This window comes from Notamacropus eugenii, chromosome 2 (genome assembly GCF_028372415.1).
Source record: "Notamacropus eugenii isolate mMacEug1 chromosome 2, mMacEug1.pri_v2, whole genome shotgun sequence".
Taxonomy (NCBI): Eukaryota; Metazoa; Chordata; class Mammalia; order Diprotodontia; family Macropodidae; genus Notamacropus; species Notamacropus eugenii.
This window is the reverse complement of record NC_092873.1, coordinates 57,360,465-57,375,808: the sequence shown is the minus strand read 5'-3', so window position 1 is coordinate 57,375,808 and position 15,344 is coordinate 57,360,465. Positions and strand designations below refer to the sequence as shown.

The 15,344-nt window shown below is 47.9% G+C and overlaps 1 protein-coding gene across 8 annotated transcripts in view; it reads right to left on the bottom strand.

The window, feature by feature from the left end:
• Positions 1 to 15,344, bottom strand: part of ABCC5 (ATP binding cassette subfamily C member 5) — a 55,523-nt gene that overhangs the window by 21,439 nt on the left and 18,740 nt on the right. For 4 of the 8 annotated variants that reach the window (XM_072640468.1, XM_072640471.1, XM_072640467.1 and 1 more), the window contains exons 4-14: positions 15,070 to 15,225; positions 14,294 to 14,441; positions 9,571 to 9,804; positions 9,299 to 9,472; positions 8,723 to 8,870; positions 5,706 to 5,854; positions 5,035 to 5,142; positions 3,187 to 3,540; positions 1,223 to 1,294; positions 265 to 389; positions 65 to 137 (exon numbers count right to left, since the gene is read on the bottom strand). In XM_072640468.1, the coding sequence (XP_072496569.1) occupies positions 65 to 137; positions 265 to 389; positions 1,223 to 1,294; positions 3,187 to 3,540; positions 5,035 to 5,142; positions 5,706 to 5,854; positions 8,723 to 8,870; positions 9,299 to 9,472; positions 9,571 to 9,804; positions 14,294 to 14,441; positions 15,070 to 15,225 (1,741 nt within the window). Of the gene's footprint in view, positions 1 to 64; positions 138 to 264; positions 390 to 1,222; positions 1,295 to 3,186; positions 3,811 to 5,034; positions 5,143 to 5,705; positions 5,855 to 8,722; positions 8,871 to 9,298; positions 9,473 to 9,570; positions 9,805 to 10,225; positions 14,442 to 15,069; positions 15,226 to 15,344 lie in introns of those variants that run through there. The other 4 variants (XM_072640472.1, XM_072640470.1, XM_072640473.1 and 1 more) reach the window with 4 other exon arrangements.

Genomic DNA, 15,344 nt, shown 5'->3' with positions numbered 1-15,344 from the left:
GTCCTCTCCATCCAGTCTAAGCCAGATGCCCTGGGCTAACAGCACCATATTCTTCTTAAGGTACCTCAGTCAGGTCACTGTTAGGAAGGATGGCTAGATCAGGTCTCAGACAGCAACCATTCAGCACAGCGTTGTATCTGAAGGACACAAAGAGGCCTGGGGTCAGAGACAGGCTGCAAACAGGTGCCACCACTTGAGGTTGTCTCGTCTCTGCTGACCCCCAAGAAGGCGAGTCAGGAAGGTCAGAAACCAAGCATTCCTTGCCTTTCTTCATCAAACTCCTTCCCAAAGAGGATGTTGTCTCTCAGAGTGGCATTGAGGATCCAGGCCTGCTGGGCCACATAAGCAAAGGTCCCATTAACAGCAATGCTGCCCTCTAGAAGGGTCATCTAAGGGGGAAGAGAGAGAGACTGCCAAATGGCATCACACCCAAAATGACAAGCTTCACTCAACACACCCAACATTTCTTAAGTGCCTACTGTGTACAGAGTATGGACCCTGCCCTTCAAAGAGCTCACAGCCTACAAGAGGACAGGGAACGTGACTCACACCAGCACCAAAGAATAAACCACAAGGCAGTCCAAAGACTGGGGAGAAAAAGAGGAAAGTCTGTTAAAAACTCCCAAGGGGTTCTTCAGGTATGGGCTCTGGTACTGGTTTGAGCAGCTCAGTGAAACCCAAGAGTGTCTCTTGCTTTCATGGATGCCTGTGATTCAAAGGCATGTGGGGACCTCTGCCAACAGCCTGTCTCTTCACTGACACCCTAACAAGCCATGGCACCCACAGCCAGCCTAGCTGTGAGAATGCTATTCTGTGGGCAGACTCACTGAACCACAGAGCAGGGGAGGCTTGTGCCCGGCTCCCCCGGGGCCTGCAGCCCCTCCAGCACCAGTGGCCCTCCATGGAGATTCAGTCTGGTCCCAGAGGGTACAAGGAAGAACGACTGGGTTGGGGGGCCAATGACTGTGTGGAATGATGAAGAGCTCTGCATGCAATGAAAACTCCCTGGATGATTTTTGTTTTTAAAAAGGGCACACAGGAAGCAGGATTGTTACAATCTCAGGGTGCAGTTTACAGGGAGCTGCCATCAGCGATGAGAATCTACATGCAAGAATGTCCCTTCCCTACTAATTCTTTTAAAGAACAACTCAGAAATCAAGAATTCCCTGAGGCGAGTGAAGGATGGCAGAGAGCAGTGCCCTGGCTCGGGACAGAATCTCACCTGGCCCAGAATGGCGGAGATGAGGGAGGTTTTCCCACTTCCCACGCTGCCACAGATGCCAATCAGTTTTCCCTGGTCCAATGCAAAGAGAAACATGATCATTAGGGGACAATGATGCACTATGGAGATTTCATTTCTCCAAGCAGACGCATGGCTGTAGCTCACTGGGAGCAGTCACAGCAACTGTACTGGTTAATATGGGCATTAATTAGAAGCCTGATCTCCTTTCCAAGGCAGACTGCCATTCAGAAACTTCCTGTGGCTACACTAGGTTAAAACAGATGCAACTTCTCCCTCAAATGGACATGTATGCTGTCTGCCAAGTAGAAAAGTGAGTGTGCTTAAAATGTGAAGAACCACATCCAAATCAGGCTCTGGCTAAGACTCAGACAAACCTCTTGACCTCTTTTTCCCACCTCCTTCTGCTGGACAAAGGTAATCCTTTCCCCTACATTTAGGGGGAAATGGAAGCAAAGACACCAAAAAGGTAAATGTGTTTACTAGGGTAGATGTACTAGAGTATAGCCACCATGGCCACATCAGCTTCACAGCTGATGCTTTACTGCTTTGAGGGTCCCGAAGAACAAATTCTTTTAAAGAGCCATCATCAAAAGTCTCAGCTTCTTTGACTCAGTACTTGGTTTCATGCCAGCTTAAACATTGGACTGCTCCAGCTGTGAGCTGGGGCCTTGGATTTCATCTCCCCAGGCCTTTGCAAGAGGTCCCCTAGAACCTTGGGTTAGAGAGCAGCCTCCAGATCCTAGCTCCCTAGATGGTTCTGAACAAAACAGGCCCCTTCTCTGAGTCTAATTCTTCCTATGGAAAGAGAGGGCATTGTCCCACATCTGTCCACTCCAGGCACAGATGCTGCATGGACCTACTATGTGCCACTAGTCTGTGGCGTGGTCTCATATACATCAGGATTTCAGGGGGCCTCTTTCTGTGTATCTCCTGATACTCTGAAAATGGATTCTTGGATTTCTAGTACCTTGCATCTCTAAAGCAGTGAACCCTGCTTTCTGTAATTAAATAAGCTTAAAGTCTCTAAAGTACTAGCTGGTTATTTCACCTTTCCCTTAATGTTAGTAAAGGTACCTCAAAAAAAAAAAAAATTCATATCCATCCTTCCCTCCCCAGCAAAAGAACAGAACAAAGTGAGATTTCAAAGTTTTTACATGTGTCTGTAAATTCAGACTGGTCAGTCTTTCCTTATTAACTTCACTTGCCTACTTGAGGACTGAACTGCTATTTTAGTTGGTAAGCCCAAGTTGGGATGATCCCTTTCTTCTAGCCCCAAACATGAAGGTGCCAGGATCGGGGCCACAAACATGCTTTGAATGGACAACTTTCCCAACAGAGACAAGAAATGAGACTGAAGACACCTTGGGGCGAGGATTATGGAGAGAGATGTTCTACAAATCTCTGCAAGGCATCCTGAAAGCAGGAAGCATGCCCAGACTGCACTGAAGTCAAGGAATCACCGCTGGGAGGAAATGAGCCAATTCACTGTTTCCTGATCCTGAATACCAAGCTCTGAGTAAGATGATTAACTGGAGGCTGGGATCTGGGCTCCCTTCTACCTTGAAGAAATGCCTGCATGTTGCAACGCTGGGAAAAGTGACTTGCTATCTTATCCTTCCCTGGGAAGCCATGGACATGACACACATGTACTCAGGGACCTTCTTTGCATGCAAGGCAAAATAAAGCACTACTATTAGAATCTGGAATTGTCTAAGTAGAGAACAAAGAAGTTCGTCCTCAGATAGACCCATGAAAGACAGACTGGCAATATTGGTACAGGAGTGGAGGAAAGGACGTTGGGCTGCCAGCTGGGGGCAATTAGTTAGTTTGAAGCTCGTATGGTTCAAAGCCCTTTATAATCAGCAGGGGAGTTCTGGGAAGCAGAGACAAGCCTTGGCTCCTCTCTCTAGTGCCTGCGCTGAGCCCCACATGGGGTACCTTACCTCCTCAATCTCCAGGTCAATGTTGTACAGCGTCCTCTGAAGGCGGAGATTAGCCAGACGGATGGGCTTGCCCTCTTCCTCTGGACTGGGACGATCATCACTGTCCACCAGGAGGTGACCCTTCTGCTCGGCCAGCACAGCCTGCTGCTGTTCCACGTGTGGCAGCTTGGCCTTCTCTCGCCTGCCCTTGGCGGCCTTCTTGCCCTTTTTCATTTTGGGGGTCAGTTTTGGCGAGTTCTGGATACTGGAGTGGGAGGAGTCCCACGCCAAAGTGGCATTTCTCACCTCTATCGTGATGTGAGGACTGGCTGGTTTGTTCTTTACCGTGTGAACCTCTTCCATTAGAAATAAACTCTGATAGGAGTCGTGAGAGAGGTGCAAAGATGGAACACTCAATCAAGACCGGGGGCACAAGCCTAGGGGCATACTCATGAAGCAGAACACAGTGCGTTAGAGAACGGGACGGCGCTCAAGAGCAAAAAGGCCCCATCAGTGTAAAGCACGCACGACCCGCTGCGGGCCCGAGCATTAGGGGACGCCAAGAGGAGGCCACTGGTCATCGGGCGGGACAGTATGGTCGGCGGCTTCTCTCACAGACAAGCGTGAACGATGGCAGGTGGCATGCTACAAGAGCAAGGGATGAGATCAGCAGGCAAGGACAGCCCAGACTGCTGCGCCTCCTGTCTGCCTGCCAGATGGGAAGGGGCAGAGAAAGGAGAGCAGGGTGTGAACTCAGACTGGAAGGAGGAAACAGTCCCCGGGCTGGGGGAAGCTGCCCTGGGCAGTGGCAGGCCAGGCACCCCAGGATTCTAGAGGCCAGGGTGTCCTAAATTGGCCTTTCCTCTGTTCCAATCTCTACAAAACAAGGACCCTGGCACAGCCCAGCCTTCTCATGCCCTACAGAGAAAGGGGCAAGAAAGCAGCTTGTCAAGCTCAGTATATCCTGCTATGAGACTTGAACCAGGAATACTGAGCCTCAGGACAGGACTTGAGCCTGTAAAAGTGACCTTGGCAGCATTAACCCTGCCCTGAACCCCCTACTCCACAAGTCACCCTGCTTTCTCTTCTTGTTATAAAGAATACTTGGTTCTAAGAAACCATTTAAGGCAAGGGTCCTCTGCTTAGCCTGGACTCTGTACAAAGCACCATCTAGCACTGATTCAATTCAGCAGATTGAAGTCTTTTCAAATGGAGAAACTTGAAGTATAAGCCTTCCTTCCAGACCCTTGGCACAGTGTATACTTTTTTCCCTTAAAACTAACTTTCCTGAAACACTAAACTTTTCTCAAATGCTTCCTTATCAATCACAGAGCAATGCAGTGGACCTGGGGGCCTTGGACAAGTCACTTAGCCTCTGAGCCTCAGTTTCCTCATCGTAAAACAAGGTGGCCCCCAGGCAGCCCTAACTGGTCATCTTGTTGACCTCCCTCTCTTCGTTAGCTGTCTCCACTTGCTGTGATCCTTTCCTGCCAGAGTGAGCCCAAAGGCAGCACCTCAGGAGAGGCACCCTGAGCTGGGGCTGCATCAGGAGAAGCAGGCCTGGGGTCACAAGGCAAGCAGCAGCAGCTGTCTTACCATCCTCCCTGGGACTGACTGACCAGGCCTCCCTCTGGGGGAGGATGTAGGTGAAAGGGATAAAGAACAGCAAGAGGGAGGGGAATCCAAACGGAGTCAAGGAAAGTAGCTAAAGGAACTCTGGGGATTCAGCTTAACTAGGAAAGATCTGAGGGAACATGGTCACCATAGCAGCCAATCCAAGTTCTAGACCCAAGTGACAAGATGGAAGAGAAGGCAGAGGACACTAGCTAAGGCACTGAGAGAAGACAAGATGGCAAAAGGGCCACGTACCTTAAATCTCTCAATAGACACAGATGCCTCTGAGAGAGACTTCACTGAAAACGGGGTCACTTTCAAAGCAAATGTCATGGAATTGAAGACAGTAACCACTGTGAAAGCCTAAGAACAAGGAAAAAAGAAAGATATGAAAACATGACCTTAACCCTCCATGAACAGATGCAATCTAGACTTCCTTGTCCATAGGGCAGAAGCACTTACCCTTTGGGCAGCCTGGTGAAAACCTGTGGATCCATTCTCAGAGTAATGGCTATTTTTTAAAATTTTTATTATTCTTATTTCATTAAATATTTTCCAATTGCATATAAAAAATGTTTAACACTCACTTTTTAAAATTTTGATTTCCAAATTTTCAGACCAATGTTTTTAAAAGCATAAGGTTCTTAGGTTTACAAAGGAAACCAATTACCGTGAAGTACAATTACCAAAAGATTTTTAAAAACAAGGTTCACAGACCGCAGGTTAAGAGTCCTGCTGTGGAGGGCGAGAAGGGAGGATCCAAATCATAGAAAGCTTTTCTCCCAACCCCATTCGCACCATGCCAGTGTCCATGCCCACAAAAGAGACCCCTTCTCCATTCCTTGGCTTATCAACCCTAGAGGGACAACACTATTCAACCACATGCCTAATCAAATATCCAACGCCTTCCAGGAAAGCCCACTCACCTGAGCAGCAGTAAGATCATAGCCACAGATCATGTGCACAGAAAACGTCACCACACTGGCGATGACCACCACAATGGGGGCCACGCCAACAGAGATGCTTTGGAAGTAACCAGCCCGCTCTAGAATCCTGCGCTCCTCCTCTCGGATTTCTAGGAAGAGAAAGCAAACTATCAGAACACCAGGAGCTAAAAGAAAATTTGGGGACACAGGTCTACTTGTCACAGCCAGACATCTATCGAGGTCATGGGCCAAAGGTACTGTGAGGGAAAAGCCTGGCCACCCACAGCTCTCACAGATCCATCATCATAATTTGTGGCATCAGAAATTTAGAGCTGGAATGGGCTTTCAAGGTCATCTGATTTAATGACTGAATTTTACCAGTTAGGAAGCTGAAGCCCAGGGTTACTTGAGAAGTAAATGCCAGTATCATCAAGATCCTCGGCTCCCACATCTAAGCCTCTTCCCACTCCTCCTCGATGGGTTTCTCATGGGAATTGGTAAAGACAAATGCTTCCCCTCACCGTGCCCCCACTTAACATAGGAAGACCTTTAGGAGAACCTTGGTCTGACCCATTTTCCATCGCTATCACCCAACCTTTATCTTACATATCTATGCCCCGATAGAGCTTTACGTGCCCAGAACTTCCAGAACTTTCCACCTCAAGAACTGTCAAGGCATTTTCCATTCCATCTGATTAGTCTGCTGATCTTAAATTAAAAGCAGAACTTTACATTAATAACTGGTTGTGACCCACAGTTCTGGCCAGTGGTGCCCAGTGCATTAATTTTGTTTCATCCCAAATTTTGACAGACATGCTGGTGCTTTTTTGATCAAGTTCAGACAAATGCTGGACAAGGACAGCGTAAGGGACAGAGTTGTGGCCTACCACAGGCAATACAAATCCATCAAGTCATGGGGTTGTTATAGGCTTTGACAAATGTCTTTCTAGGATTTCTGCCCACTTTGCCAGCTCTCTACTGGACAGAAGTTTAGAAGCTTTATGAAGCTGAGTGGTGAGAAAGAAGGATCAATGACAAAGTTCTAACCCTGTCCTTGTCAGTAAATTAGTTCTGTGAACCTCATCAGGTCACTCCCCTGCCAACTCTCAATGTCCTCACCCTAAGGTCCTGTGACCCAGTGACTACAGAATTCACAATTTCCAACCTGTCCGGTAACAAAAGCCATGGAGAGGACTCTTGGAAGATGGCAGAGCAGAGTAGGTCAGAAAATTCTAAACTCTTTAGATCTGCTCCACAAACAAAACAAAACAGTACCTTAGGGAGAATGTAGAGAGCAGTGAAGATAAACAAGAGCTGGGGCAGAATAGTGTCCTCCTGGGACAACTGGGAGATCCAAAGAAAAATCTCAGGACCAAGGTTTGGTCCCTGTGAAGAATAAACACCTTCAGGCTGGTTCTACTCAAATAGTAAGGAGGAGGCGGGGAGAGGGGGCCCAAGCTGGGTTGGGAAGTAGCCTCAGCCACAGCTACAGGAACTTTCACTTCCGGGATAGTGTAGGGGATCTAAGGTCTGGGCGAGAGCAGATTAAATGAACCTCTGCTGAGACCTGGGCAAGAAGGAACCAGTACACTCCTGGTAAGCTGACTGTGGGCACTTAAAAGAGAGTGGAGTTCTTGGTTTTGGTTCCAGGCCAGAGGGAGAATTGAAGGAAAATCTGAGGCCAGAGATACCATCCACTCTCCCCCATCCCCCAGGACTAGAGGTGATTACAAAATATAAGTTGCTACAATTTTTTTAAAAATGAGCAGGCAAAGGAGAAAGATACAGAACCACACAACCGCAGAAAGTGACCACAGGATAGAGATCAGGGTTCTTCTTTAGAGGAGAAAACTGAAGGAAAAAAGTCTCTCCTACCCCAAAGAGTAATGTTAAATAGTCATCTGCCCAAAAAGAATTCATAGAACTTAAAAAAGACTTTAAAAATCAAATGAGAGACTGAGAAAAAATTAAAGGAAAAAAAACAAACGAAATCCAAGAAAAACAAAATTATAAGAAAGTGAACCAACTGGAAAAGGAGATTCAGACTCTTAAGGAAGAAAACGACTCCTTGAAAATCAGAATTGAGTAAGGGGAAGCCAGTAAGAGACCAAGAAATAATTAAAGAATGAAAGAGAAGAGAATATGAAACATCTCATAAGAGAAACAACTAATCTGGAGAACAAATCACGGAGAGAAAACACAAATAACTGAATAATAATATAAACAAATAACCTAAATTACTATTGTTTTAGACTATTTAAAATAACTAGATCGTATGAGGTTGGAATATTGTTGCAGTGCAGGAAATAACGAGTTGGTAGACTTAGAAAAATATGGACTCAGACTTATGAAGAGGTTATCCACCCTCTGAGAAAGACAGGACAAATAAACACAAAACAGTCCTAAACAGATGCACATGGATGTATGTTTATATCTGAATGTGGTTATAGAGATCTAAGTACATGAGAATCTAAGTGTATATAAACCTCTAGGTATATGTATATGTGTGTGTGTCTGTGTTTCTACATACATATATGTATATCCGTGTCTAATTGCAGCATTCTTGGGAAATGGGGGGAGGGAGGGAGAGAGAGAGAGAGAGAAGGGGAGTAATAAAAGAATAAATTCAAAAGTATGCAGCAGAGAACAAAAGAAAATCTATATGGAAGCAAAGAAAAGATGCCCAGCTCTGAACACAATGCATAGTATTTATCAAAATAGGCTTTCTTGAAATGGAAATTTATTACTGTATATTTTGAATCCTCTTACATTCTGCTGTGCACAACATGCTTTTATTTTTTTTACTTATTTTCTATTTAGGTTTTAATATTTGTTTATAATGTTTTTTCTTTTCTTATTATATATTTAAGTTCTATTACTTAAGTTCAAAATTTTAAAACTATTTGAGAAAGAAAAAAGCCCTGGGAACCCTCCCTTCCCTCAAGTGGTTGGGGTACCACCCCAATAAAAGCCTTCTCTATAACTGCAGTCTATGAGACCCCCTTCTGGATACTCACTTTGGACATTCTGAGAAAACGCTTTGACCCAAGCATACATTTTAATAAATTTAATGTAGTTGAGAACTTCATTCATTTTCTGTACTCGGTCGTCTGTGGCTGCCACAGCTTTCCTTCTGAAATAAGCAGTGAGCCTCGAGACAAACATCTGAAAGAAGAGACACTATGCCAAGCCAAGGTCGCTTTGAACCCAAACACCGAGAAAGTGAGTCTGCTGCTTCAGGCTATCATGAGGAGGGCCCGAGGAGGGTTGGCCCAACTGTTGAGGGTGTCCCTGGCCTGGGCTGAGCCACTCGGGTGGGTCTCCTCCTGCCATCACTAAGAAGAGGGACCATGCCAGAGGCCACAGGTTGCCCACCCACCAAGGCTTTCCTCCAAGGCCTCCATACTTCTGCTCAGGTCAATATTCCTACTCTACCTGCTCTAATCAAGGAGTCACCTGCTTCCAGGAAATTCCCAATCAATCATATCAGAAGCCTCAAAATTTAAAAACCCAATTAAGACAAATGAATCCACACTGAGAAAAATGCAGCAGGATGAAGACAAGAGTTGAATATATTAAGACTGCTCACTCACCATTGCTGGGTAAAAAAGGAGGAAAACAAGTGATCCAAGGATGGCCGTGGGTCCCAGAATAATGACATTATAAACCATGCCCAAGATGGCCACAATGGGACCACCTGCTAACAAACTGCCCACTGCTGCGGCCTCAAACATCCTCAGGCCGTCACTGGAACACAAGTTGATGAGCTGAGAAACAAAACAAGCCATGGGAGGCCTTGGTCAGAAACAAAGCCCTCACATGTGAAGGCAGGAGAAAACATGGGGAACAAGGCCAGGCCACTCACCTCCCCCAAGGACTTCTCTTTAATGTTCTTCAGCTTCAGGATCTTCTTAAAGGCCATGGTCAGGATCGCCCCTCGAAGGCGCACCGCGGTACGGTAGTTCAATGCCCATGTTAACGTCAGTGACCAGGAGCGGATGATTTCCGTCAGGAAGAGCCCCAAGACTAGCAGCAGACTGTAGGAGAGGTTAGACTCTGTCCCCTGCGTGTACTCCAGGAGATGTTTCACCATAAAGGCCTACAGGGAGAAACACAGGCGCATGTCAATGCCTCTTCGATTCTCCTGTGCAACTCAACAGTTTTGTGTTAAGTTAGAAAGAGTGGGGAGGCTCTCACTCTAGCCAAGAGAGAGAATCCATCCCGGAGACCAATTATCCTGTGTGGAGACCTCCCTGCCCCCAGGAAATAATTTGGGGCATTTCCCAGGGGTGGGGGGCTGCATCAGAAACCCTGTTGCTTCTAGAGAACACCATCTAAAACCGTCACGTCTTCTAACTTAACATAAACCTGTCTGTGAGCCAAAATGAACATGAAGCAGATCCACTCTTAAAATAAGATTGACCACATTTTCACACATTAAAAGACATTTCTTTAAGTGAAATTAAGACCTTTTTTGGATTGTTTCAAACGTGCTTAGTTGATAAAAAGGAACAGTGTACCTACAGTTGTACTGGGGAAGAGTGAGAAGAACATTTGCAAAATATTCCTGAAAATAAACATCAGCAATTTAATTGCATAGTAGAAAAGGGCAGACATAACAGACTTCCCCACCCACAGGCCCACCCCACTCCCTAAGACCTCCCCAAAACAAAAACATGTTACCTCAGGTAGCATATCCCCAACACCACCTGCAGAGGGAAAGCAGGACCGCAGCTGGCCGCCTGCAGCTCTGGGGCCTGTGACGCAGGAGCACACACACACTCACACAAGGCACATTCAGCAGCACTATTAAATACCAGCAACTGAGGAGTAACGCACTTTTATTGAAAATAAAAAAACACAAGGACCATGTTCAAAGAGCATGTCACAAAGGCTATACAAGGGGAGCATTGCAATCACATACAGTGTAAACATACAGAGTGCTGTACAGGGCTGGCAGCTAACAGGAGGCCTAGACACACAGCAGGTACGTAAGAGAACCAAGTCTGCGGGGACGATGAGAAGCTGGCGGCAGCACCCCTGCCCACGAGCTCACAGCTTGCAGAGCCGAGCCTCACGCAGGGGCTTGGCAAGAGGGTGGAGAAAGACCTGCTCCCACCAAGACCTCGCTGCAAAGGCTCTAAGAACACTCCCTCTAGAGCTGCCCTGCTCCCAGTGGCTGGGGCTACTGGTTCAGGAAGAGCCCGAGGAGCTCCCTGGGCTGCTGTGCAAGGACCCCTGAACTCTAGGCCCCACAGAGCACTGGGGACAGATGGACTCCCTTCACAGTCTTTTCAAGTCTTTGCAGCTAAAACAGATCTTGGGGGAGGAAAAAAAGAAGAAACAAGCCACTCCCCAACCCCCAAAGAGAGAAAACCTCACTGAACAAGAAAAAACTCACTAGGATAAAGCTAGCTGCAGCTGTGAGCCTGCACCCAAGGACAAGGGCAAATGGAGCCAGCAGGGGGTGGTTTTTCCTGGGGGGCTAATGCGACGCCCAGAATTCCTCCTGGATAATTTGGTATTTTTCATTAGTGCTGCACGTCCACTAGATTCTAGGATACTCCCAGGCCAGAATAGGTTTCATACTCAGCTAGCGTACTCCACCTGTCCCCTCCCTGGGTTTCAGACTGGCCTCCAATGTTGGGGTCCCAACTGCACGCAGCTGGGTCGTGGTTTTACTAGGGAGGAGATTGGCTTCTTTTCCAGTATTCCATCCAACATGTGGAACTGAGTCACTGAGTGGTCAGGGCCAAAGCCCCTTTTTCCTCCTGTGAAGTAACTCAGTAAGCAGGCGGGGCAGTAACACCCCGTGATTGGTGCCAACAGTCTCCTCCAAAGGAAGGTGAAAGACAGCAGGCTGGTGAACTGGGCTCTTGCCTTCTAAACACCTCTGCCCAAATGCCAATATTCAGCACCTCCCGGGAGCGGGGGAGGGAGGAAAAAGGTGGTTAAGAGACACAAATGCTTTGATTATGTAACATGTGCAAAAGGAAAAAAGAGCAAACAGTAAATTAAAGAATTTCTAAAACACATTCAGGTTTTCAAAAGTTACATTTCAAACCATTTCAGCATGAGATAAAAATGAAAAGTTTTCATGAAAAAATCCAACCAAAACTCAGAAAAAGAAAAAGAGTCACAGCGTTATCATTTAAACTTAAATAAACTGGAAAAAAGTTGAGGTTGTTAGCAAGGCTGGCAGCATTCAGGGTCTGGCTCTGGGAAGCATTCTCGGTGAATAAACAGGACCTTACCTGTACTCTTGGCGAGAGAGTCGGCCTTGCTTGATTCTCTCATTCTGACCGCAGGCTACAGCCATCCTGAAAATTCTAGAGAACAGCTTCTGTCATTGGTCCCACTACAGAGAGAGCCTCCCCCGCCCCCCGACATCCAGCACCTGACCGCCCCAAACGAGCACTTGGGGACAGGGGGGAGAGTGGGAGACTTACCTCTAATGGCTTCCCACTCTCCCTTCCCCTAAAACGACCCCAGAGGAAAGTTAGCATTCATTGAACTCTGTGAGAGGCAGCCCCCCCAACATCTACAGGGTGAATGCTAAGCCTTTCCATATGATTCCCTGGGCAGGACTGGATTTGAAAGGGCAACTGATCCAGAAAAGCTCATAAAGTGCCAATGAAAAGCAGAGGCATTGAGCACTGCGGGGTGTCCACAAGCCAGGACTGTCACATCTTAAAGACAGTGGCCAGCCCTCCACCCACACTGTCGGGTCTCAGAAGTCCCTGGAGAGCCACTCCAGCACAAAGACACCCAAAATACCTCTGGAGAAGCTTCTTAGCTTGGAAAAAATGCAGAATAAGGACGCCAGAGGCTAGCAAACACTGAGGTTCATTGTGTCTCGGTGTAACTGCAGGCTTTCTGCTACCCAGCGGGGGAAAGGCAACAAACATACTCTGGATAACTGGGAGACTTTTTTGTACATTCTAGCGTAAGGTCTCAGTTTATTCAAGCTGGAAAAAAAAAGTGCCCAAAGAGCCAAAAAAGAGATGCTCCTTAAAAGGGCCTAAGCCCACAGGACGGCAGAGGCCTGTGGCCAGCGCCAATGCACCTTATCGGCCTCGCTCCTGGCATCTCTCTGTGATGCTCCATTTCTTAAAACGTCAATTCAGGTCTAAACCTGTACCCAGTATTTCCATAAGTTATCCTCTTGAGCATGAGCTGGATGCAGCCTGGCCTTGGGCTGTCAAAGACTCCCTTCTGTACAAGGAGGGGATGTTGTTAGCTAGACAGTACTTGCCAGACAGGACTTCTTACCAGAGCTGGCAGGCAGAGGGAGAACTCTCCCCCCTCTGAAAAGTGAGAGGGCTCTCTGATCTTACTGGTGAATGAAAGGGCTGACCCAAGGCTGGTGCCCCAATGCACTTGGCCAGAGAAAACACGTATGCAGGAGTTCAAGTCCATGAACATGCACCAGCAAGAGCCCCCACAATTCCTGGCCATTTCCCTGACATGACCTGTACTGGCCATCCAGCCGGGAGAGCCCAAATCAGAAGGGAAGGAGGGGGACTAGCAGGATGCCCAGCGCAGTTACCAGCCCCTGTAGTGAAGCAATGACAGAAGCTCTTCTTGGGGAAGGCGGCCGGTCCTGCTTAAACTTTGGCTGAGTGTGGTCAGTGACATCGCATCTAGCTACACGGCGCCATGTGCTTGGATTGACACCAAAGTGTTTTTACCATTCAAGAAAAGCAATTCTGTTTCAGGGAAAAGGGCAAAACTCTTAGTTGTAATTAACAAGGAAAAAACCACCTGGAACTGCTTTAACCTAGATCACCATGCACGGCAAGTGGGTACTTACCCAGATCATGAACCTCCAGCTTAGCCCCCCCTGGGAGAGGAACACTACAAGCAGTATGACTGCTCCTGAGGCCTCAAGGCAAGTTTGTAGAAAATAAACTTAATCAAGGTCTCCACTGCAAACCAGCACAGCAGGGGCAACAAACAGGTGATGAGAGAAGTTGTCAGTGTCAAGCTGCGGTTATGTGGTCAGCCCTGCCTCTGAGAGAAGCTGCTGGCAGTGCCCATCTGGTTACCACCATGCCCCCTGATCCACACAGATTGGGCAGCTCTGATGAGCTGATGCGTGTGCAGCCACATCTGGGCTCCGCAGCTGCAGGAAAGCACTCCTGACAGCTTCTTAGGCCGGCCCTCTGAGTGGAACCCTCTTGCTCACCAGCCGGCCTCACAGTCCACCTCTGCTTTCAGCCTCACTACCCTGACTTCCAAAACCAAGATTTTCACTCAGTGCCAACACACACTACCAGAGATAATGGTGCAGATCAAAACATAACCACAGGGCTTCAGCCCCAGGACAGCCAGGCCCCCTCTGCAGCACCATAGCCCTTCCATCCTTCTGCCTGTCCATCCAGGGAAGGGTTCGCCAGCTACAGAGAGACTGTCACTCACACCAACTACAGTCATTCCCTTCCACAGGTTTAGGGCTCCCTAAAAGTCACTAACTAGCCCAAGTGGATGCGCCAGTCCTGCAATGGAACTGGAGAATGTTAGCGCTGGCCAGGTGGTGAGCCCAGCTGGGCCCTGGGTGACTGTGGGAAAGGATGGGTCTGACTTACTGGTCCGCTGAAGCCAGCCAGCTGCGTGATCATCAGGCACACGATGGAGAGGACAAGCCGGGTGCGGCAGAAGATCCACACAACCCTTCGGAGGGAGGCAGCCTCAGGCCCAGCTTCGTTCACCTCTTCTTGCCACAGTCTCTCTAGTCTTGACAAGGGCACAGGTCCTCCGTTACCCATCTCTCCCAGGGAAGACACCAACCCTAACCTCCTTTAGGACTGGACTGAGAAGCTCACATGAGGGAAAGCTTTCCTTTCCGGAGGACTTAACAATGAAGGACAAAGTCTCACCTTCACAGGCTCATCCCGGGCAACTACAAGTCTGCCCTGGGGAACAGCCTCTCTCTAGAATCTCTGGAGAAATTCAACCCCAAAGCCCTTTCCTCCACCCAGCACAACTAGTCCTGAGGATAATGGGGCTGGGGACAAGACCCTCCTCCTTTCTCCAGGGTCCCCATCCCTTTCTGAAGGATCCTGCAGTAAAGCGTAAAACCAAAAACTCAATGTTTATCGTAGCGCGCGGCTACCACCCAATGCAGCAACATAACCTCCCTGCCGACTCAGGAGAAGCGGGGCTGAGAGAGAGAGAGAAAGCCCTTGGTTAAAACAGAGAGAAGAGCTGAAGAGGAGGTCAAGAAGGTCAAAGCAAAGATCCCCAGGGGACCCCAGGCCACCTTCCCACCCAAGCCCACAAGAGGCTAGCTTGACTGCTAAAGGCCCAAGGGCTGCATCCAGGTACACGGGAGGGAAGATGAAGGTGGACCAGACGCTCCTACCTTCTGCAGTTCACATCAGAAGACTCGTGCTTGGACAAAGACCACACATGTTCCATTAATAACTCCCCCTTCTTGTAAGCCACGAGGGCCAGAGGGCTGAGCCAAGAAAAGGTCATATAGGAGAAAAGCCCAGCATTGTCTACTGGGTGCTGGTGTCTACAGAGAGAAAAAAAAATCGCCAGACTAGCAAACAAGCCAGACATCGAGAATGCAGATAAGAAAAGCCCCCGACCTCAGACAATAATGGGTCTCCATATAATCTAATATTGTTCCCA